The sequence below is a fragment of the Ornithorhynchus anatinus genome, unplaced genomic scaffold, assembly GCF_004115215.2.
Source record: "Ornithorhynchus anatinus isolate Pmale09 unplaced genomic scaffold, mOrnAna1.pri.v4 scaffold_77_arrow_ctg1, whole genome shotgun sequence".
Classification (NCBI taxonomy): Eukaryota; Metazoa; Chordata; class Mammalia; order Monotremata; family Ornithorhynchidae; genus Ornithorhynchus; species Ornithorhynchus anatinus.
Genome location: NW_024396934.1, coordinates 818,028 through 842,668, shown reverse-complemented (window position 1 = coordinate 842,668; position 24,641 = coordinate 818,028). Strand labels below are relative to the sequence as shown.

The window sequence follows — 24,641 nt, the reverse complement described above, 5'->3', positions numbered from 1 at the left end:
TGTCCAATCTTTTTTTTTATGGTATTTGTTAAGCACTTATTGAGTGCCAGGCAGTCTATTAAGTCCTGGGGTAGATTCAAGCTCATCAGGTTGGACACAATCCCTATCCCACATGGAGCTCACAGCCAAAATCGGAGTGAGGAGGATTTAATCTCCATTTTACAGATGAGGGAACTGAGGGGACAGAGAAGTTAAGGGACTTGCTCAAGGTCACACAGCAGACAAGTGGCAGAGCCTGCACTATCAATCAGTTATATTTATTGAGCATGTACTATGTGCAGAGCTCTGTTCTTAGCTCTTGGGAGAGTACAATACAACAGCATTAGCAGACACATTCCCTGCCCATAATGAGCTGACTCTGAGGTCTGTGCTCTTTCCTCTAAGCCGTGCTGTTTCTCCTATTAGGCTGTGGTTCCAAGACCCACTGCAAAAAGAGAGACCAGCTTCTAGTGCACTTTCAACAGGGCAACTGACGAATGTTATTCGATGACAAATGGCAGGCAAGCCTAAAAGAGTGAATTTATGGGTCATTGTCAGCAAAGGGCACAGGAGTCAGGAGACCTGGGTTTTAATCCCAACTCCACCACTTGAGTGCTGTGTGACCTTGGGCAAGTCACTTGAGGACTCTGTGCCTTAGTCTCAGTATCTGCAAAATGGGGATTAAATACTTATTCTTGTGGGCAGGGAACTCAGTTATATTGTACTCTCCCAAGTGCTTAGTGTAGTGCTCTGTACCCAGTAAGTGCTCAATAAATAAAATTGACTGATTGAAGCACCTTAATCTCTGTGTGGATAATATTCCTTACCTCTTCCTATTTCAGAGCGTCATTATGAGGATACAATGAGAAAGTTTGTCATAAAGAAAACCCCAGCTCTGCCACTTGTCTCATGTGTAACCTTAGGCAAATCACTTTGCTTCTCTATGCCTCAGTTCCCTCATCTGCAAAATGGGGATTCAATATCTGTTCTTCCCCCAACTTAGACTATCAGCCCCCCCATGTACAGGGACTGTGTTCAACATGACATATCTACCCCTTAGTACTTGGCACACAGTAAGTGCTTAACAAATATTTTTCTTCTTCTTCCTCTTCCTCTTCTCCTTCTCTCTTCTCCTCCTCCTCCTCCTCCTCCTCCTCCTCCTTCTTCTTGTTCTTCCTCTTCCCTAGTAGAAAGAGCACAGGCCTGGGAGTCTGAGGACCTGCATTCTAATCCTGGCTCCACCATTTCTTTGCTGTGTGGCCTTGGGTAAGTCACTTGACTTCTCTGTGCCTCAGTTCTCTCATCTCCAAATGTGGATTCGATACCTGTTCTCCCTTCTATTTAGACTGTAGGCCCCTTGCAGGACCTGATTATCTTCTATCTACCCATTCATTACCGTCTCAGGATCTCACCTAGAGAGTATCCAGTACTTTACCAGTCTTGGCTACAGGAAGGAGAGTCAAGCAGAGGCCTACCCATTCTATTCCTAGCTTGGGCAGTGGCTAGCGAGTGGAAGGCAATCTGCTAGAAGTCAAAACTCACCTGTGCTGGGCAGCAGTGGCACGGGAGAGTCAAGGGTGGAGACTCAGGTTTACTGCACGGAAGGAGGCAATGGTAAACCACTTCTGTATTTTTACCAAGAAAACTCTATGGATATGCTACCGGAACAATTGCAGATGGAGGTGGGGCATTCTAGGAGAGATATGTCTATGAAGTCGCTATGAGTCAGAAGTCAAGCCCCACTCATTCACTCAATCATATTTATTGAGCCCTTACTGTGTGCAGAGCACTGGTCTAAGTGCTTGGGAGAGTACAATACAACAATAAACAGACACATTCCCTGCCTACTATGAGCTTACAGTCTAGAGGATCTGTAGCTTACTTATGTATACTAATGTCTGTTTCCCCCTCTAGTAATAATAATAATGTTGGTATTTGTTAAGCGCTTACTATGTGCAGAGCACTGTTCTAAGCGCTGGGGGAGATACAGGGTCATCAGGTTGTCCCACGTGAGGCTCACAGTTAATCCCCATTTTACAGATGAGGTAACTGAGGCACAGAGAAGTTAAGTGACTTGCCCACAGTCACACAGCTCACAAGTGGCAGAGCTGGGAGTCGAACCCATGACCTCTGACTCTGAAGCCCAGGCTCTTTCCACTGAGCCATGCTGCTTCCCAACTCTAGTACTCAGTACAGTTCTTGGCACCTAGTAAACATTTAACAAATCCCATTATGATTATGATTATTGTGATTATGATTATGGTAATTGCCATTATTATCAGCAAACGACCATGACTCAACTGGTCCAGGAGATCCCAGTAGAAGGTATTGGACGGGGTCCATTAGCAATGGAGAAACTCACCACTGTCACTGAGTTCATCCTCCTGGGGTTCCTAGGGGGGTCGTGGTTGCAAGGCACACTATTTCTAACGTTCCTGGTCCTGTACGGCATGACCGTGGTGGGCAATCTTGGAATGGTTGCCATCATCAGTCTGGACCCCCAGCTTCACACCGCCATGTACTCCTTCCTCTGCAGCCTGTCTCTCCTGGAAGTCTGCTATTCCTCTACTATCGCCCCCAGGGCCCTGCTTAATTTCCTCTCAGAGCGGGCAGCCATCTCCTTCCCTGGCTGTGCCACTCAGTTCTTCTTCCTCTCCCTCTTTGGGACGACAGAGGCTTTCCTCCTGGCCTCCATGGCATATGATCGCTTCATCGTCATCTGCGACCCCCTCCACTATTCCATGATCATGTCCCATGGAATCTGCCATCTGCTGGTGGGGGGCTTGTACCTCTGGGGAGTGGTCAACGCCTTGACCCAAACCACCATGATCTTCTGATTACTGTTCTGTGGGCCCAACGAAATCGACGGCTTCTTCTGCGACGTCCTCCCGATCCTGACCCCGTCCTGCTCCGACACGCTGACCAACCAGCTGGTCTTGCTCGGCCTGGGTGGCTCCATCATCGTGGGCACCTTCTCCATCCTCTCGATCTCCTACGTCCTTGTCCTCTCTACCATCCTGAGGATCCTCTCAGCAGAGGGACGGATGAGAGCCTTCTCCACCTGTGTCTCCCACCTGGTGGGCGTGGGTCTGTTCTATGGCTCTGTCTTCTTCATGTATGCCCAGTCCGGTGCCACCTCGAACATGGAGCAGAGCAAGGTGGTGTCCATCTTCTACACCGTCATCATTCCAGGGCTGAATCCTATCATCTACAGTCTGAGGAACAAAGATGTCAAGGAGGCATTGAAGAGGATCAGGAAGAAGCTCTCTCTGTGATCATTTGATGACCTGGTGGACAGGGCTTGGGACAACTCTGGGCCAAAAAAGTTCATTCCATGTTTCCCCACTCCTCAAGAACCTCCAATTGTTGCCCATCCACCTATGCATCAAACAGAAATTCCTTAACATAGGCTTTGAAGCACTCAATCACTTTGTCCTCTACTACTTTATCTCCCCGATTTCTTACTAATAATAATAATGTTGATATTTGTTAAGCGCTTACTATGTGCAGAGCACTGTTCTAAGCGCTGGGGTAGATACAGGGTAATCAGGTTGTCCCACATGAGGCTCACCGTCTTCATCCCCATTTTACAGATGAGGGAACTGAGGCACAGGGAAGTTAAGTGACTTGCCCACAGTCACACAGCTGACAAGTGGCAGAGCTGGGATTCGAACTCATGACCTCTGACTCCCAAGCCCAGGCTCTTTCACATCTTAGCCCACACATTTCACTTCTTTGGTGCCCATTTACTCACTGTACCTCCATCTCGAATATCTCATTCATTCATTCATTCATTCAATCATATTTAATGAGGACTTACTGTGTACAGAGTACTGTACTAAGCGCTTGGGAGAGTACAACTATAAGTAGACACATTCTCTGCCCACAGCGAGCTTACATTCTAGTAGGGGGAGACAGACATTAATATAAATAAATGAATTACACATATGTACATAAGTGCTGGGAGGCTGGGAGGGAGGAAGAACAATGGGAGCAAGTCAGGGTGAGGCAGAACCACCCTTTCCTCTCCATCCAAACTGCTACCTTGCTGGTACAATCTCTCACAATATCCCGACTGGATTATTGCAACAGCCTCCTCTCTGATCTTCCATCCTCCTGTCTCTCCCTGCTTCAGCCTATACTTCACTCCGCTAATGTATATTTGTATATATTCTTTCTCTATTTTATTAATGATGTGTATATGATTCTATTTATTCTATTTATCCATTTTGATGGTATTGATGCCTGACTACTTGTTTGTTTTGCTGTCTCCCCTTTCAGACTGTGAGCCCGTTGTTGGGCAGGGATTGTCTCTATCTGTTGCCGAATTGTACATTCCAAGCACTTAGTTCAGTGCTCTGCACAAAGTAAGCGCTCAGTAAATACGATTGAATGAATGAATGAAAGGAGAGGAAAGAGGGGGCTTAGTCAGGGAAGGCCTCCTGGAGGGGATATGCCTTCAGTAAGGCTTTGATAGGGGAGAGTAATTGTCTGTCAGATTTGAGGAGGGAGGACATTCCAGACCAGAGGCAGGACATGAGTGAGGGGTCAGCAGTGAGGCAGGAGAGGTCGAGGCACAGTGAGAAGGTTAGCATTAGAGGAGCGAAGTGTGCGGGCCGCGTTGTAGTAAGAGAGTAGCAAAGTGAGATAGGAGGGGGCAAGGTGATTGAGTGCTTTAAAGCTAATGGTGAGAAGTTTTTGTTTGATGCAGAGGTGAATGGGCAAACACTGGAGGTTTTGGGAAATGGGGTGATGAGCCCTGAACGTTTTTGTACAAAACGTTTTCGTAGAAAAATGATTGAAGTATGGACTGGAGACTCGCCACCAAGTCCTGCCTCTGGCCTGGAATCCCCTCCCTCTTCATATCTGACAGATAATCACTCTTCCCACCTTCAAATCCTTATTAAAAACAGTTTTCCAAGAGGCCTTCCCTGACTATGCTCCCATTTCCCCTGAGTCTGGAGGATTTACTCAGGTAGAGAAAAATCCTATTCAGGATGACTCTACCAGTAAGAACAATCCTTCCTACCTTACCTTGCTGCTTTCCTACTACAACCCAGTCCACATACTTCACTGTAATAATAACAATAAAAATTGTGTTATAAGCTCTTACTGTGTGCCAAGCACTGAACTAAGCACTGGGATGGATACAAGATAATTAGATCCCACATGGGGCTCTCAGTTGAAGTAGGAGGGAGAACAGGTATTGAATCCCCATTTAGTGGATGAGAAAACTGAGGCACAGAGAAGTTAAGTCACTTGCCCCAGGTCATCCAGCAGGTAAGTGGTGGAGCTGGGATTAGAACCTAGGTCTTCTGATGCCCAGACCCTATCAGTTCCTCTAATGCCAACCTACTCTCTAGACCTCAATCTTGTCTATCTCTTTGCCGACCCCTTGCCCATATCCTCCCTCTGGCCTGGAACTCCCTCCCATTTCATATGTGCTGGACCATCACTCTCCCTACCTTCAAAGACTTGTTAAAATTATATCTCCATCCAAAGGGCTTCCCCAACCAAGTCCTCTTTTCCCCTATTTCTTCTCCCTTCTGTATCACCCTTGCACTTGGATCTTTATCCTTTAAGCACTTGATATTCACCCCACCCTCAACCCCATAGCACATAAGCACATACCCATAATTTATCCATTTATTTTAATGTCTGCCTTCATGTCTAGACTGTGAGCTCCTTGTGGTCAGGGGACATGCCTACCAACTCTACTGTATCGTCTTCTCCTGAGAGCTCAGTACAGTGCTCTGCACACAGTCAAAGCTCCATAAATGCCACTGACTGATAGATTGATTGATTAAGCACATGCCAGGTACTAAATGAAGGGCATAAAGTAATCAGATTGGACATAGTCTCCAATCAAAGTGATAGGGGGAGTGGGTATCTTATTCTCATTTTCTAGATGAGGAAGCCAAGGCCCAGAGACGTTAAGCGACTTACCCAAAGTCACACAGCAGGTCAGGGGCGAACCTGGGATTAGAATTCAGGGCTACTGAATCCCAGCCCATGTACTGTCCACTAGCCCATGCTGCACCACAGGTGGTGTACAACAAAAGGAGTAGGCCAAGGGGTTAAACTAAAGGGTCAGAGAAGCTCTTTTCAGTGGGGCTAGAAACTAAGCTCATTTTGGGCAGGGAATGTGGCTGTTTATTGTTATATTGTACTCTCCCAACTGGTTAATAAAGTGTTCTGCACACAGTATGTGCTCAATAGATATGATTGAATTAATGATTTCCTGGCACCGAAGGGAGACATGACTCCCTTAATGTAACTTGTATCATTATCCATGATTCTCCTCTCGAAGTGGCTTTGACCTAGCCCAGTCCATTTCTCATTCCCATGGCAGCTGGGCTCCTTGGGATTTCTTCCTGCCACACCAATTCCTGGCTGATCATTCCCCAATCACCTCTGAGCCATCCAATTTCTGTATCCATGGAAACCAAGGCAGCAATGTGCACTGTGGACCCCGGTCCCTTCTGATGCAATTCACTTGGGTGCACGATACCAGAATCTCCTCACGGCATTAATAGCTGTTGTGTCCCTGGCCCCTTTACTGGGACTACCAGTAAATATGAAAAATGCAATTGCCTGAATGAATGATTGAATACCCCCACCAATGACAATTGTTGGAACAGGGACTGTGGAAAACAGTGCCTTTCTTCCTCCATGTTGGTCATTCCTCAAGGAAGAATGTTCCCCCTTGAACTCTTGCTCATTTCTCACAACAGGGAGAGAGCTGGTAAACAGAGCCGTTGAATCTGATGTCAGCTTGGGGCTTGAAACATTCAGGTGAGTCTTTCACTAAGCCTCCCATACAGCCTGTTTCCTCTAGACTGAAAGCTCAACTTTGACAGTGAACCTATCTACCAAATCTGTTGTACTGGACTCTTCCAAGTGCTTAGTATAGTGCTCTGCCCACAATAGGTGCTCAATAAGTACCACTGATTGATTGATTGATTGATTGATTGATTAATATAGGTCTCCCCTCCTAGACTGTGAGCTCCTTGTGGGCTGGGAAGGTGTCTACCAACTCTGTTGTGATTACTCTCCCAAGCGCTTAGGACAGTGCTCTGCACTTAGTAAGTGCTCAGTAAATTATTATTATAGGCAGAGGGCCTGGGTTCTAATTCCATCTCCGCCACTTGTCTGCTGTGGGACCTTGAGCAAGTCACTGAATTTCTCGGTGCCTCAGGTCTCTTATCTGCAAAATGGAGATACAATACCTCTTCTCCCTCCTTCTTAGACTGTGACTCCCATGTAGGACCTGATTATTTTATATTTACCCCAGCACTCAATACAGTGCTTGGTACATAGTAAGCGCTGAACAAATGCCACAATTAGTATTATTAATAATGAATACCATTTATGGATTGGGGTAGACACAAGATTCATTCATTGATTTGATCATATTTATTGAGCACTTACTGTTTGCAGAGCACTGTACTAAGTGCTTGGGAAAGTATAATAAAGCAATAAAGAGGACAATCCCTGTCCATAGCGAGCTAGCAGTCTAGAGGGGGGAGACAGATATCAGTACAAATAAACAGACATCACTATAAATAAATTGAATTAAAGATAGATACATAAGTGCTGTGGGGCTAGGAGCGGGGGAAAGAGCAAAGAGAGCAAGTCAGGGTGATGCAGAAGGGAGTGGGAGAGGAGGAAAAGTGAGGCTTAGTCTGGGAAGGCCTCTTGGATGGGATGTGCCTTCAGTAGGTCTCTGAAGGTGGGGAGAGTAATGTCGGATTTGAGAAGGGAGAGCATTCCAGGCCAGAGGTAGGATATGGGCCAGGGGTTGGTGGTGAGACAGGCAAGAATGAGCACAGTGAGAAGGTTAGCAGCAGAGAAGCGAAGTGTGTGGGCTGGGTTGTAGAAAGAGAGGAGTGAGGTGAGGTAGGAGGGCACAAGGTGATGGAGTGTGTTAAAGCTAATAGTGAGGAGTTTTATTTGATATGGAGGTGGAGAGGCAACCACTGGAGATTTTGGAGGAGGGGGGTGACATGTCCTGAACTTTTCTGTAGAATGATAATCTGGGCAGAGGAGTGAAATATTGACTGGAGTGGGGAGAGGCAGGAGGTTGGGAGTTCAACAAGTTAATGCGGTAATCTAGGAGGGATAGAATGAGTGATTATACTAACGTGGTAGCAGTTTGGATGGAGAGGAAAGGTCGGTTTTAACAATGTTGTGAAGGTAAGAGCGACAGGATTTGGTGACATTGGATATGTGGGTTGAATGAACGAGCGGAGTCAAGGGTAACGCCAAGGTTACAGGCTTGTGAGACAGGAAGGATGGTGGTGCCGACTAGAGTAAAGGGAAAGTCTGGGAGAGGACAAGGTTTGGGTGGGAAGATAAGGCATTCTGTTTTGGACATGTTAATTTTGAGGTGATAGGGTGATGACATCCAAGTAGAGATGTCTTGAAGCCAGGGGGAGATGCGAGCCTGGAGAGAGGAAGAGAGATCAGAGGAGGAGATGTAAATTTGGGTACCATCCGCCTAGAGATGGTAATTGAAGCTGTGGGAAAGAATAAGTTCTCCAAGGGAATGAATGTAGATGGAGAATAGAAGGGGACTGAATCACCCTCACCCGCAATGATCTGGCCACTTACTTCAACAGGAAAATTAACAGCATCAGGTCTGAACTCCCCAAATCACCCTTCCCTCTCCTCCATCCTCCCTTCTCTTGACCCCTTCTTCTACTTTCCCATCCTTCCTTGTAGTATCTTCAGAGGAGATCTCCTCCTTCCTCTCAAGTGTCCCCCCCTCCCACATGCACATCAGACCCCATTCCCTCCAACCTTATAAAAATTCTCACCCCTTCCCTCCTCCCCTCCTTAAATTCCATCTTCAACTGCTCACTCTCCTTGGCTTCTTCTCCTCTGCCTTCAAACATGCTCATGTCTCCCCCAACCTAAAAAAAACCCCTCCCTTTACCCCACAGCCCCCTCCAGTTATTGCCCCATCTCCCTCCTACCCTTTTTTCCAAACTCCTGGAGCGAGTCATCTACACTCACTGCCTAGAATTCCTCTCCTCCAACTCTCTCCTGAACCCACTCCAATCTGGCTTCCGTCCCCTCCACTCCACTGAAACCACCCTCACAAAGGTCACCGATGACCTCCTTCCTGCCAAGTCCAACGGCTCCTACTCCACCCTAATCCTCCTCGACCTCTCAGCTGGCTTTGACACTGTCGACCATCCCCTTCTCCTGAACATGTTCTCCAACCGTGGCTTCACTGACTCCGTCCTCTCCAGGTTCTGCTTTTATCTCTCTGGCTGTTCACTCTCAGTCTCCTTCACTGGTTCCTCCTCCCCCTCCCATCCCCTAGCTGTAGGGGTTCCTCAAGGGTCAGTTCTTGGCCCCCTTCTGTTTTCCATCTACACTCACTCCTTTGGTGAGCTCACTCGCTCCCATGGCTTCAACTATCATCTCTCTGCAGATGACACCCAAATCTACATCTCCTCCCCTGCTCTCTCCCCATCCCTCCAGGCTTGCATTTCCTCCTGCCTTCAGGACATCTCTACTTGGATGTCCTCCAGTCACCTAACATTTAACATGTCCAAGAGAGAGCTCCTTATCTTCCCTCCTATCTGTCCTCTCCCTGATTTTCCCATCACAGTGGACAGCACTACCATTCTTCCCATCTCAAAAATGACTCTGCTCTCTCATTGACCCCACATACCCAATCTGTCACCAAGCCTATAGGTCTTACCTTCACAACATCGCCAACATCCGCCCTTTCCTCTCCATCCAAACCGCTACCAGGTTAATACAATTTCTCATAATATCCCGACTGGATTACTGCATCAGCATCCTTTCTGACCTCCCAACCTCCTGTCTCTCCCCACTTCAGTCTATACTTCACTCTGCTGCCCGGATTATCTTTCTACAGAAACGTTCTGGGCATGTCACCCCCTGCCTCAAAAATCTCCAGTGGATGCCTATCAACCTCCGTATCAAGCCAAAACCCCTCACTATTGGTTTCAAAGCTTTCCATCACCTGGCCCCCTCCTTCCTCACCTCCCTTCCCTCCTTCTACATCCTAGCCCACACATTCCGCTCCTCTGATGCTAACCTTATCACTGTGCCTCGTTCTTGCCTGTCCTGCTGTCAACCCCTGGCCCACGTCCTACCTCTGGCCTTGAACGCCCTCCCTCCTCACATCTGCCAAACACACTTCCCCCCTTCAAAGCCCTACTGCAGGCTCACCCCCTCCAAGAGGCCTTTCCAGACTTAACCCCCTTTTCCTCAGCTCCCCCCTTCCCTTCCCATAGCCCCAACTTGCTCTCTTTGCTCTACCCTCTGCCCCACAGCACTTGTGCATATATGTACATATCTAGAATTCCATTTTATCATATTAATGCCTGTTTACCTGTTTTGATGGCATATATCTATAATTCTATTTATTTATATTGATGCTATTTATTGATGCCTTTCACTTTTTTTGATGTCTGTCTATCCCCTTCTAGACTGTAAGCCCACTGTGGGCAGGGATTGTCTCTTTATTGCTGAATTGTACTTTCTAAGCACTTGGTACAGTTCTCTGCACACAGTAAGCGCTCCATAAATACCATTGAATGAATGAATGAATGAATGAATGTTTTGCTCCGCTGTTGCCACTCTACTCACTGTACCTCAGTCTCGTCTATCTCACTGCCGACCTCTCTCCCACATCCTGCCTCTGGTCTGGAACACCCTTCCTCTTCATATCTGACAAACGGTCACTCTCCCCAACTTCAAAGCCTTATTAAAACTACATCTCCTCCAAAAGGCCTTCCCCGACTTAGTCCTCCTATCCTCTCCACCCACTCTCTTCTATGCCACCCTTGCTCTTTGATTTGCTCCCTTTAGTCACCCCTTCTTCAGCCCCACAGGGTTTATGGCCATATCTGTAATTTCTTTATTTATACTATTGTCTGTCTCCCTCTTTAAACTGTAAGCTCATTGTGGGCAAGGATTATTTCTACCAACTTTGTTATATTGTACTCTCCCAAGCACTTAGTACAGTGCTCTGCACACAGTAAGTGCTCAGTGAATACGACTGATTGTTTGAGATATGTAAATTATATATTACAAATTATTTAGCTATATTAATGTCTTTCTCCTTCTCTAGACTGTAAGCTCATTCTGGGAAGGGAACATGTCTATCAACTCTGCTGTATTGTACTCTCTCAAGTACTTAGTACAGTGCCCTACAAACAGTAAGCACTCAGATTGATTGATTGATTGATGGCATATGCTCTGTGGCTGTTATCATGCACCACATTCCAGAACTTTTTATCTTTGATTCCTGTCTTGATATTTGATTCTTGGTACCACACAACACTCATATACTAACAAAATACATAACTAGTGTTCGTTCATTATCTTTTCTACTTCTCCTTGAACACATCTAGTGAATCAGACACCCTAAGAGATGGCCAACGTCACCACAGTGACGGCATTCCTGCTCCTGGGGTTCTCAGAGGTCCAGGAGCTGCAGCTGGTCCATGCCATGCTGTTCCTCTTGGTCTACCTGGCGGCCCTGGTGGGGAATCTCCTCATCGTCACCATCACCAACCTAGGCTGGTGCCTCCACACCCCCATGTACTTCTTCCTCAGGCACCTGTCCGTCCTCGACCTCTGCCTCATCTCCATCACTGTCCCTAAATCCATCCACAACTCCCTGATTAATGACAGATCCATCTCTTTCCTGGGCTGTGTCCTCCAGGTTTTTTTTGCTCTTTCATCAGTATTTACAGAACTGGTCATCCTCACAGTGATGTCCTACAACCGATATGTGGCCATCTCCCACCCCCTGCACTATGAGGTCGTCATGAATCGAGGGGCCTGTGTGAAGATGACCACCGCCTCATGGCTGAGCTGGGTGCTGTCTGCTGCATTACACACAGCCAGCACCTTCTCCTTCTCTTTCTGTGGGTCCAACGTTGTAGGCCAGTTCTTCTGTGACATCCCCCAGTTACTCACCATCTCCTGCTCTCCTGACCTCCTCAGCGAGGTGGTGCCCATCTGCGTCAATGTGGCTTTCGACTTCTGCTGTTTCATTGGCATCATTGTCTCCTACATCCATATCATGGCAACCGTGCTGAGGATGCCGGCAACAGAAGGCTGGAACAAAGCCTTCTCTACCTGCCTGCCCCACCTCATCATCATCACCATTTCCCTCTCCACTGGGTTCTTTGCCTACCTCAAGGCCCCCTTGGACTCCCCCTCAGTTATGGACCTTCTGCTGTCTATGTTTTACACAGTGGTGCCCCCCACCCTAAAACCCCTCATCTACAGCCTGAGGAACAGGGACCTGAAGGTCACAATGGGAAAATTCTTAAAGGGGAAATTTTGCACAAGAGAGAAGTCTCTGCACATCTCCCATTTGGCTTAGTATATTCCCGGAGGCAAAATGCATACACATTTTCATCATTTGTTATCACCACACTTCATTCCTTACTATGTGCCAGGCACTGTACTCAGCACTGGAGTAGATACAAGCAAATTAGGTTGGACACAGTCCACGTCCCAAATAGGGGTCAGTCTTAATCCTCATTTTACAGGTGAGGTAACTGAGGCACAGAGAAATTAAGTGATTTGCCCAAGGTCACACAGACTATAAGCTCGTAGTAGGCAGGAAATGGATCTGTTATGTTGTACTCTCCCAAGTGCTTAGTACAGTGCTCTGCATGCAGTAAGCTCTCAATAAATGCAATTGACTGACTGATTCACCTGCTGAGTGACAAGTGGTGGAGCTGGAATTAGAATGCAGGTCCACTGACTCCCAGGTCTGGGATCTTTCCACTAGATCATGCTGCTTCGTTGTGCCCCAGTTATCTCATCTGTAAAATGGGGATTAAGGCTGTGAGCCCCTTGTGGTTCATGGACTGTATCCAAACTAATTATCTTCTTTCTACCCCAGTGTTTAGTACAGTGCCTAGCACATCATAGGAACTTAACAAATACCATTCAATAAATGCTATTACTACTATTACAAACACTGCTGTTGCTGCTATTAATACTTATGGTATTTGTTAAGTGCTTAGTATGTTCCAGGCACTGTTCTGAGCACTGGGATAGATACAAGATAATCGGGTTAGACACAGTCCCTGTCCCGCATAGGGCTCACGGTCTTAACCCCCATTTTACAGATGAGGGAACTGAGGCACAGAGAAGTTAAGTGCAGAGTCACAATTAGAACCCATGACCTTCTGACTTTCAGGCCATGCTGCTGCTTACTGCTGCTACTACTTTCCCCTTGGGCATGCTACCTTCAGTCATTCAACACTGACCCCAGTCTCATTCACTTACTCTCCTTGTCCACGATAAGTACTCGATATATATGATTAATTGACTTGACTCCCAGGTCACTAGTTCATTTTGACTCTCCACCACTGAAGCTTACTTTCATGGAGTTGGGTGGAGCAAAGGGGTCATCCGATAGAATACAGGGGTGATTATCCCGGTTACCTCTACCAAACTGGACTCCCCTGCCATACCACTGCCCTTTGTGTCTCCACATTGCTGGACTCCCCTAATCCCACTATAAACCCAGCCCACACACTTAATAAATGCCACTGATTGATTGACTGGCACAGTAAGTGCTCAATTAATACAATGGATTAACTGATTGCTCTGCACACGGTAAACACTCAATAGCATTGACTGATTGATTGTGGGCAATCCGATTTTTTTGGTATCCACCACAGGGCATGGTACATAGTAAGTGTTAAATACTGTTATGATTATTACTGCTGTTTTTGTTATTATTATGATAACGCTTTTGGGTAAGTAAAAGAGACATTTCAGGCCACCGAGATGTAGAAATGGTGAAGCCTCTAAGAGGGAGAGGTGGAGAATAGATCTGGGACTAAAACCCAGGTCTCCTGATTCCCACGATCCCCTGCTGCCTCCTTACCCCCTGGCAATTTGCCAACCTTCCCTCTGAATTGGACTCCAAAGACTGTTTTCCGGGGCAGGTGACTTGGGAGAAAGGGAGAATGTCATGGGAGAATGTCAGGAGAGATAAAGAGAGTTGCTTTCTCACTAAGGTTGCCACGACCACCATCTGGACTGGAAGAAAGCCACGTCTATGTCAACTCAGCATCCAGGGGGCAGGAAAAGAGGTTGGCATGCAGGTGGCATCCTATCCACCAGTAAATGTGATCCTCCACTGCATGACCATCTCCATCCAGATGGAACATAGCTAATAGAAGCAGCAGGGCGTAGTGGATAGAGCACAGGTGTGGGAGACAGGTCATGGGTTCTGTTCCTGGCTCTGCCACTTGTCTGCTGTGTGGCCTTGGGCAAATCACTTCACTTCTCTGTGCCTCAGTTAACTCATCTGTAAAATGGTGATTGAGACTGTGGGACTCACATGGGACAGGGACGGTGCCCAACCCGATTTGCTTGTATCCACCCCAGTGCTTAGTAAAGTGCCCGGCACAGAGTAAGCACTTAAAAAATATGACAATTATTAATAGTCTGCTTGAGGGGAGATGGTGGCTTTATGGTGCTGGCTTTATCGGAGTGACTCCGAATATCCCTCTTTGATATCCTCATTTCTCCGGTTCATTTAATCAGCCCCAGAAGGAATTAGTCCCTCCTCCCACAGCTTTGGCGTTGCATCTCTACATTTGGTATCCTTTTTCTAAAGGTTTCTTTAAGATACTGATAGGCAAGAAGCAGGTAGTCTCCAGAACACTGTTTTGCGTCAATCAACTAGCAGGGAGGGTCGATACTTGACTCTTCCCCTATTTGACTGTAAGTCGCTTGTGGGCAGGGAACACATATGCTTTTTTTGCACTTTTTCTAGTCCTTTAGTAATGTGAATTACAAGTAGTAATGTGTATTACAAGTAGTGTGAGGTTTTGGTTTTTTTTAAATGGAATTTGTTAAATGCTTACTATGTGCCAGACACTGGAATTAGCGCTGGAGTAGGTAGAAGTTAGAAACAGTCTGTGTCAAATTTAGGGATCACAGTCTTAATCCCTGTTTTACAGGTGAGGTGACTGAGGCCCAGAGAAATTAAATGACTTACTCAAGGTCACACAGCAGACAAGTGGCAGAGCCAAGATCGTCTTGTTTCGTCTAATGCTGTTGAGTGGTCTGCGACCCAAAGTGGCTCCATGGATTCAACTCTCCCAGAATGCCCCACTCTCCAACTGTAATTGTTTTGTGAGTGTATTCATACACTCTTCTTGGTAAAAATATAGAAGTGATTTACCACTGCCTTCTTCCATGCAGTAAACTTGAGTCTCCACCTCGACTCTCTCCCAGGCCTCTGCTGTCCAGCACGGGTGAGTTTTGACTTGTAGCAGATTGCCTTTCACTTGTTAGCCACTGCCCGAGCTAGGAATGGAATGGGTGGGCCTCTGCTTGACTCTCCCTCCCATAGCTGAGACTAGGAGAATACTGGAAACTCTCCAGGGGTGATCCTGAGAGGGGGATCCAAGATTGGAGCTGAATAAAGATCATTACTACTACGACAACACAGTGTAGTCTCATGGAAAGAGCATGGGCCTGGAAGTGAGAGGACCTGGGTTCTAATCGTGGTTCTCCACTAGTCTGCTGGGTTACTTTGGGTAAGTCACTTAATTTCTCTGTGCTTCAGTTCCCTCATCTGCAAAATGGGGTTACAATACCTGTTCTCCCTCCTACTTAGACTGTGAGCCCCACGTGGGAACTGATTATCCTGGGTGTAGTACAGTGCTTGGCACACAGTAAGTGCTTAACAAATATCATTATAATTATTACTGCTACTGCTACTATCTTCTATCACTGCTTGTTACCTCCTTGAATGCAGGCACCACTGATGATAAAATTTATCTATGAGTGTAAAATTCACAGTCCACATTGTACACACAAAAAGACTTTCCCTGAATGTGTTGTCATGCTTAGTGCTTGCAGTGCCTGGCTCTGTTTTCTTGTTTGCCTCCTGTCTCTCATGCCTTACAAAGGTCTGGTTTGAAGGGAGCAACTCCTTTCTTGATTGCAAGATTCTGTGCTGGTGTATCTTCAGCAACAGACTCCCAGTTTCCAGTTGAGTTGCAATATTGTCTGAAGCTTGGTTTTACCGTGTCCTCAAAACGTTTCTTCTGCCCTCCTTGTTCTCAGTTTCTCAATTTTAACTCTCCACTTGGCAACTCTTTGGATATTCTGCTATTGTCCATTCTCCTCATGTCTTCCATCTAATAATAATATTGGTATTTGTTAAGCGCTTACTATGTGCAGAGCACTGTTCTAAGCGCTGGGGTAGACACAGGGGAATCAGGTTGTCCCACGTGGGGCTCCCAGTCTTAATCCCCATTTTACAGATGAGGTAACTGAGGCACAGAGAAGTGAAGTGACTTGCCCACAGTTACACAGCTGACAAGTGGCAGAGATGGGATTTGAACTCATGACCTCTGACTCCAAAGCCCGTGCTCTTTCCACTGAGCCACGCTGCTTCTCTGTACTATCTACTGTAGCTGTTTAAGATGAGCAGAGCTTTGATGCTCAGAGACTTCTTTTAAGTAGCTCTTGAGAAGCAGTGAGATCTGGGAGCCTGGGAAAGAGCCTGGGCCCGGGAGTCAGAGGACCTGGGTTCTAATCCTGGCTCTGCCACTTGTTTGCTTTGTAACCTTGGGTAAATCACTTCACTTTTCTGTGCCTCAGTTTCCTCAACCGTAAAATGAGCATTCAATACCAGTTCTCTCTCCTACTTAGACTGTAAGCCCCATTCATTCATAATTCATATCTACCCTAATGTTTAGAACAGTGTTTGACACATAACAATTGCCTACCAAATACCATAAAGGAACACTTGATGCTCAAGAGTTGATCCACACTTCTGCTTTCTTTTCCTCTTCAGGGAGAGATTCAGATCTCCAAGGAAATGAGCAATCACACGACAGTGACGGAATTCCTCCTTCTGGGGTTCTTGGAGGTCCGGGAGCTGCAGCTGGTCCATGCCACCCTGTTCCTCCTGAACTACCTGGTGGCCCTGATGGGAAATCTCCTCATCATCACCGTCACTGCCCTTGACCGGCACCTCCACACCCCCATGTACTTCTTCCTCAGGAACCTGTCCGTCCTCGATCTCATCATCATCTCAGCCACCATCCCCAAATCCATCATCAACCTGTTGACTGACACGAAGTCCATCTCTTCTGTTGGCTCTGGACGTTTTCCTCATGGTGATCTGCTCCACCCCTTAATAATAATTATGGAATTTGTTAAACTCTGACTATATGCCAAACACTGTACTAAGCACCGGGTGTAGATACAAGATAATCAGGTCCTCACATGGGGCTCACAGTCTAAGTAGAGGGGGGAACAAATTTTTTTAATGGTATTTGTTTAGTTCTTATTATGTGTCAAACACTGTTCTGGGATAGATACAAATCAGTTAGATTGGATACAGTCCCTATCCTACATGGGGCTCATTTTCCTGAAGAGGGAATTGAGGCACAGAAAAGTGAAGGGACTTGCTCTAGGTCACACAGCTGGTAAGTGGCAGAGTCAGGATTAGAACCCAGATCCTCTGATTCTTAGGTGTTGTGCTCTTTCCACTAGGCCAAGTCACTTAACAATCTGTGCCTCAGGTACCTTACCTGTTAAGTGAAGATTAAGACTGTGAGTCCCAGGTGGGACATGGAATGTGTCCAATCTGATTATTTTGTTTCTACCCCAGTGCTTAGTACAGTGTCTAGCACACAGTAAATGATTAACAAATACCGTTCAATTTTTATTAAAAAAAACAAGCAATGCTGACACTGGGCAAGCCACATAACTTCTCTTAGCTTCAGCTTCCTCCTCTTTAAAATGGGAATTAAGTCTGTGAGCCCCATATGGGACATGGACTCTGTCCAACCTGATTATCTTGTATCTACCCCAGCACTCAGTAGGAAACTCTGAAAGCAGAGTAGATCCAGAACGACTGAACAGTGGGAAAATAAGCCCCATGTGGGACAGGGACTGAGTCCAACCTGACTTGTATCTACCCCAGCGCTTTGAACAGTGTTTGACACATAAGAAGTGCCTAATAAATATCATTTAAAAAATTCCAGGAACAGAGACTGTGCCTGATATGATGACTGTGTATCTACCCCTGTGGTTAGTACAGTGTTTGGCACATATTGTTTAGCAAATACCACATGAGAAGCAGCGTGGTTTAGTGGCAAGAGCACGGGTTTGGGAGTCAGTGGTCATGGATTCTAATCCCGGCTCCGCCACTTGTTTGCTCTGTGACCTTGGGCAAGTCACTTCACTTCCCTGTGCCTCAGTTACCTCATCTGTAAAATGGGGATTAAGACTGTGAGCTCCACATGGGACAACCTGATTACTTCGTATCTACCCCAGAGCATAAAATAGTGCTTGGCACATAGTAAGCGCTTAACAAATACCTTCATTATTACTAATGAACAGTTGTTGAGAGTGCATTGAGGTGACCATGGAATCTGTTGACATCATTCAGGCCAATTTGCTTACTGTATCTCGATCTCATCTATCTCACTGCCGGCCCCTTGACCACGTCCTGCCTCTGGACTGGAACGCCCTCCCTCTTCATAGTCAACAGACAATCATTTTTCCCACTCTCAAAGCCTTATTAAAAGCACATATCCTCCAGGAGGTCTTCCCCGATTGAGCCCTCTTTTAATAGTAGTAATAATATTTATTAAGCACTTACTGTGTGCAGACCACTATAGTGAACCATGGGAGATAATACACAGGTGGGAATTAAATGCAGTTCCTGTCCCTGAGGAGAGGGAAAGAGGTGTTACAATAATGAAGTGTGTGATGGTTGCTTCAGATGACCAACTCTTGTCCCCAACATCCTCTCCCTTCTGCGTCACCCATTCACTTGGATCTGTACCCTTTAAGCTCTTGATAATCACCCCACTCTCAGCCCCACCACACTTATGCACAGTTCAGTAATTTATTCATTTCTATTAATGTCTGTTTCCCCCTCTAGACTATAAGCTTGCTGTGGGCAAGGAATTTGTCTACCAACTCTGTTGTACTGTACTCTCCCAAGTGCTTAATACAGTGTTCTGCACACAGTAAGGGTTCAATAAATACAAGTGATAGATAGATTGATTGATTCAGGGATCTTGGTAGCAGCTCCTGAGGGCCAGTTTGGGGAGATGAACAGTGCTGCAAAGAGAGAGCACTTTCTTCTCTGTAGACTGTAAGCTTGTTGTGGGCAGGGAATGTGTCCACCAATTCTGTTGCATTGTCCTCTCCCAAGTGCTTAGTACCATCCTCTGCACACAGTAAGCATTCGATAATTACGATAGATTAATTGATTCCCATAGGAGGAAGGGACACAGAATTCCACTTCCTTGGGAGAGTTTCTGGAGGGTCTAGGCATGTGGGAAAGAGGAGCATGGAGTAGATGGGAGAACAGGAATTAAATCCCCATTTTACAGATGAGATAACTGAGGCACAGAGAAGTGAAGTGACATGCCCAAGGTCACACAGCAAGCAATTAAGAAGAGCCAGAATTAGAACCCAGGTCCTCTGATCCTTTCCACTCAGCCATGCTGCTTCTTTAGTCCACACAGCATTCTAATCTGTGGGGAGGAAAAGGGGTGAGATCAGAAGTAGTCATGAGTGAAGTAATAATACTAATAATAATTATTGTATTTAAGTACTTACTATGTGTCAGGTAAGCACCAAGCACTGAGGTGGAGAAAAGCAAATCGGGTAAGACACAGTCCCTGTCTCATGTGGGGCTCAATCCCCATTTTAAGGATGAGCTATCTGAAGCACAGAGAAGCTAAGCTAAGCTCAAGGTCACACAGCAGACAAGTGGCGGAGCTGTGATTAGAACCCATCACCTTCAGGCTCCCAGGCCCATGCTCTATCCAATACACCATGCTGCAGAAACCCATATCAATTTTCCATGTCTATAAATACATATCCTGGCCCTTGAAGCTTGTTTAGGACTCAAAGCCTGAGGAATCAGAATGGATAACCAACTACCTGGTTGTATCCTTGAAGGGAGTGAATAGAAAAAGGAGATAACAGATTCTGAAGGAAAATAAAGACATTTTTCAGGATGCACAGTAACTTCAATAATGATGACAATTATCATAAGGACTATTACTAATGGCATTGTTAATAAACCATTACTCTGTGCCAAAGCACTGCATTGGAATAATACCAGAAGTCATGGTAATAGTATTTATTACCATCATTTTTGTTATTATTAGACTGTGAATCCCATATACGACAGTTCTGTGACTCAGTTTCCTCATTTGTAAAATGGAGATTCAATACCAATCTCCCCTCTTACTTAGACTGTGACCCCCACATGGGACAGGGACTATGTCTGACTTAATTACTTTAAATCTACCTGAGCGCTTAGTACAGCACTTGGCACAGAGTAAGTGCTTAACAAATGCCATAATAATAAAAATAACAGTAGGGTACTATGGAGAGAGGAGCAGAAGACTCCAATCAGACACAGTTCCTGTTCCACACAGGGTTCAGCACCTAAGGGAGAGGGAGAGGAGACGTTTTATCCCCATTTTCCAGAGAACAAAACTGAGTCAGAGAGGTTCTGTTGCTAGCCTGAGGTCCTGCAGCAGGCTAATGGGAGAGCCAGGATTAGAACTTGGGTCTTCTGGCTCTCCCTTGCTCTTGCCACTTGGCCTCAGTGCCTCCCAAATTAAATATGAAGACAGAGTTTTTTTTCATTTACTCATTCATTCAATCATATTTATTGAGTGCTTACTGTGTGCAGAGCACTATAGTAGGCACTTGAGAAAGTACAATTCAACAATAAACAGACACCGTCCCTGCCCACAAAGAGCTTACAGGCTAGAGAGGGGAGACAGACATCAATAACAGTGAATAAATTACAGATATGTACATAAGTGCTGTGGGGCTGGGAAGGGGGAAGAGCAAAGGCAAGTCAGGGTGAAGTAGAAGGGAGTGGGGGAAGAAGGGGAGGGTCTAGTCTGGGAAGGCTTATTGGAGGAGATGTGCCTTCAGTAGGCTTTGAACAGGGGGGAGAGTAATTGTCTGTTGGATTTGAGGAGGAAGGGTATTCCAGGCCAGAGGCAGGACATGATCCAGTAGTCCACAGCAAGACAGGACAGAGCGAGGCACAGAGAGACGGTTAGCACTAGAGGAGCAAAGTGTGTGGACTGGGTTGAAGAAAGAGGGTAGTCAAGTGAGATGGTTGGGGGCAAGGTGATGGAGTGGTTTAAAGTCAATGATGGGGAATCTTTTTTTGATATAGAGGTGGGTGGGTGACCACTGGAGTTTCTTGAGGAGTGGGGAAGCATGTCCTGAATGTTTTTGTAGAAAAATGATCCAGCAGAGTGAACTATGGACTGGAGTGGGGAGGGACAGGAGATTGGGAGGTCAGCAAGGAGACTGATGCAGTAATCCAGGCATGATAGGATGAGTGATTGTATTAATGTGGTAGTGGTTTTGGATGGGGAGGAAAGCGTGGATTTTAGGGATGTTGTGAAGGTGGGAGCTCGTTGCGGACAGGGATTGTCACTGTTTATTGTTGTATCGTACTTTCCCAAGTGCTTAGTAGAGCGCTCTGGAGATAAATATGATTGATTGAATGAATGAATGAATGAATGACAGGATTTAGTGATGGATTGAATATGTGGGTTGAGTGAGAAAGAGGAGTCAAGGATAATGACAAGGGTATGGGCTTGTGAGACAGGAAGGATGGTGGTGCCATCTACAATGATGAGGAAGTCATGGGGAGGACAGGGTTTGGGTGGGAAGATGAGTTCAGTTTTGGACATGTTAAGCTTGAGGTGACAGGAGGACATCCAAGTAGAGATCTCTTAAAGGCAAGAGGAAGAAGTTACAATGTGTCAACCACTGATCTAAGTGCTGGGGTAGACACAAGTTAATCAGGTCAGACAGAGTCCCTACCCCACATGGGACTCACAGTCTAAGTAGGAGGGAGAACAGGTATGGAATCCCCATTTTACAGTTGAGGAAACTGAGGCCCTGAGAAATGTCCAAGGTCACACAGCAAGCAGTTGGCAGAGCTGGGATTAGAATCCCAGGTCCTCTGACACCCAGGTCTGAGTTCTATCCATTAGGCCACCTTGCTTTTCAGGGAAGTTTCCCCTTGAGGACCCTGCCCAGGGCGGCCTTCATGTCTTTGTTCCTCAGGCTGTAGATGAGGGGGTTCAGGGCAGGGGGCAATACCGTGTAGAACACGGATACAAGCAGGTCCAGCACTGAAGGAGAGTCAGAGGGCATTTTTAAGTGGGCAATAAATCCACAGGAGAAAAATATGGCTATCACAGCGAGATGGGGCAGGCAGGTGGAGAAGGCTTTGGTTCTGGCCTGCACAGACGGGATCCTCAGTACAGTGGACAAGATGTGGAAATAGGAAACCCCCATGAACAGGAAGCAGCCGAAATCCAACATGATGCTAACGCCTATCAGAACCAACTCCGGCACAATGGAGGGTGAGCAGGACAGGGTTAATAGCTGGGGGATGTCACAGAAGTACTGGTGGATCACGTTGGAGTCACAAAAAGGCAAGAGAAAGATGTTGACGGTATGCACGAGACCAGAGAGAGCTCCGCTGAGCCAGGAGGTGGCGGCCATCTTCCCACAGGCCCCTCCGTCCATAATGATGTCATAGCGCAGCGGGTGGCAAATGGCCACGTAGCGATCGTAGGACATCACCGTGAGCAGGGCGATCTCCAGTGAAGCAAAACAAGCAAAGAAATAGAGTTGGGCAGCACAGCCCAGGAAGGAGATGGATCTACGGTCAGTCAGGGAATTGTGGATGGAGTGGGGGACAGTGACGGAGATGTAGCAGAGGTCAAGGATGGACAGGTGCCTGAGGAAGAAGTACATGGGGGTGTGGAGGCGTCGGTCGAGGACGGTGATGGCAACGATGAGGAGATTCCCCAACAGGGCCGCCAAGTAGACCAGGAGGAACAGCGCGGCGTGGACCAGCTGTAGCTCCCGAACCTCCGAGAACCCCAGCAGGAAGAATTCCATCACAAATGTATGATTGGCCATTTCTCTAGAGGTTTCGTCGCTTGCCTAGAGAAGAAGAAACAATGGAAGAAAATGGAGGCAATGTTGACACTAAGGAGGAGGATGAAAGAGGCGTCCACATTTCCAGCATTGCCTGAGGGCAGTCACCCCCAGCATAGGGGAGAAGCAGTGTGGCCCATTGGCTAGAGCTCGGTCCTGGGAGTCAGAAAGACCTGGGTTCTAATCCTGCCTCTGCGCCTTTCCTGCTATGTGACATTAGGCAACTCACTCAACATCTCTGGGCCTCAGTTACCTCATCGGTAAAATAAGGATTAAGACTGTGAGCTGCATGTGGGATATAGACTGTGTCCAACCTGATTATCTTGTATCAACCTCCTCGCTTAATACAGTGCCTGGCACATAGTCAGTGTTTAACAAATACTACAGTTTTCATTATTATCATCATTAGTACATGGGATATCCCGCTCCTTTGAAATGAAAGGAAAGAGAGTACGTACAGGGGAAGAAAGAAAGCCATCATATAATGGAATAAACATATGGTCCTGGGATTTAGGAGAGCCACAGTCTAATCCCAGCTTTGCCAATGGCCTGCTGTGTGCTCTTGGATAGAACCTCTCTGGGCCTCAGTTTTCTCATCCTTAAAATGGGGATAAGAAACCTGTTCTCCCATCATCTTAGCCTGGCATCCCCATGTGATACAGGGACTGTGTCAGATAGGAGTATCTTGCAACTAATCCAATGCTCTGGCACTTATTCAGAATTTTAATAAATGCCATCATTACTGGAGCTGTGATTGGACCATGGGTGCAGTGAAGAGCGGTATGACCTAGTGGAAAGAGCTCAGCCCTGGGAGCCAAGGTCTTGGGTTCTAGTCCCGGCCCCACTTCTTGCCTGCTGTGAGCTTGGGCATGTCACTTCCCTTCTCTCTGCCTCAGTTCCCTCATCTGTAAAATAGGGATTCAATGGCTGTTCTCCCTTCTACTTAGACTGTGAGCCCCTTGTGGGACCTGATTAGCTTGTATCTACCCCAGTACTTAGTTCAGTGCTTGGAACATAGTAAACACTTAAAAATATCACAATTATTATTATTATCATTCTTACAGGGGACATATACAAGACCTGGCGGGGGAGCATAGGGAGGATCAGGAGTAACCAGAATGGTCTCTGGAAAATTGATTTGACACTTGCCCTTTTGTGGTCAGGGCTTCTAATCCCGGCTCCACCACTTGTCTGCTGTGTGACCTTGGGCAAGTTACTTAACTTCTCTGGGCCTCTGTTATCTCATATGTAAAATGGGGATTGAAACTGTGAGCCCCCTGTGAGACAGGGACTGTGTCCAACCCGATTTGCTTGTGTCCACCCCAGCACTTAGTATAATGCCTGGCATATAGTAAGTGCTTAACCAATACCTTTATTATTATTATCATTATTATTATCATTATTATTATCATTATTCTCTCTCTCACTGCAAAATAGAGAGGCTGGTGCAAGAAGGGTATATGGAAGGGCACTGTCTTATGCTCCAGATGGCACCCTGCTCACACTGCCCAGTTCCCAGGGAATTGGCATGGTGGAGAGGGTGAAGGGGTACCAAGATGCCATCATGCCTATCACGACCCAGGTAGCAAGAAGGCAGAGCAGGAGATGGAGAGGAGGCACAGTGGCAGGAAACAGGTCTACCATCTCTTTTG

General features: G+C 46.5%; 2 protein-coding genes, 1 non-coding gene and 1 pseudogene across 3 annotated transcripts; 3 read left to right on the top strand and 1 right to left on the bottom strand.

The window, feature by feature from the left end:
* Positions 1 to 1,373: 1,373 nt before the first annotated feature.
* LOC114808961 lies at positions 1,374 to 1,511 on the top strand. The gene has a single exon (XR_003756706.1). It is a non-coding gene; the product is annotated as a small nucleolar RNA SNORA7 (small nucleolar RNA).
* A 759-nt stretch (positions 1,512 to 2,270) lies between these two features.
* Positions 2,271 to 3,254, top strand: LOC100079553 (annotated as a pseudogene).
* An 8,144-nt stretch (positions 3,255 to 11,398) lies between these two features.
* On the top strand, positions 11,399 to 17,165 carry LOC100680989 (olfactory receptor 14A16-like). Its single transcript, XM_039911065.1, has 4 exons — positions 11,399 to 12,333; positions 15,927 to 15,978; positions 16,820 to 17,013; positions 17,108 to 17,165. The coding sequence occupies exons 1-4, from the start codon at positions 11,399 to 11,401 to the stop codon at positions 17,163 to 17,165; spliced, it is 1,239 nt and encodes a 412-aa protein (XP_039766999.1).
* Positions 17,166 to 21,996: 4,831 nt separating this feature from the next.
* LOC114808956 (olfactory receptor 14A16-like) lies at positions 21,997 to 23,153 on the bottom strand. The gene has a single exon (XM_029057265.2). It carries the CDS (start codon positions 22,969 to 22,971, stop codon positions 22,045 to 22,047), a length of 927 nt encoding a protein of 308 aa, XP_028913098.1. The 5' UTR covers positions 22,972 to 23,153; the 3' UTR covers positions 21,997 to 22,044.
* Between the last annotated feature and the right edge of the window lie 1,488 nt (positions 23,154 to 24,641).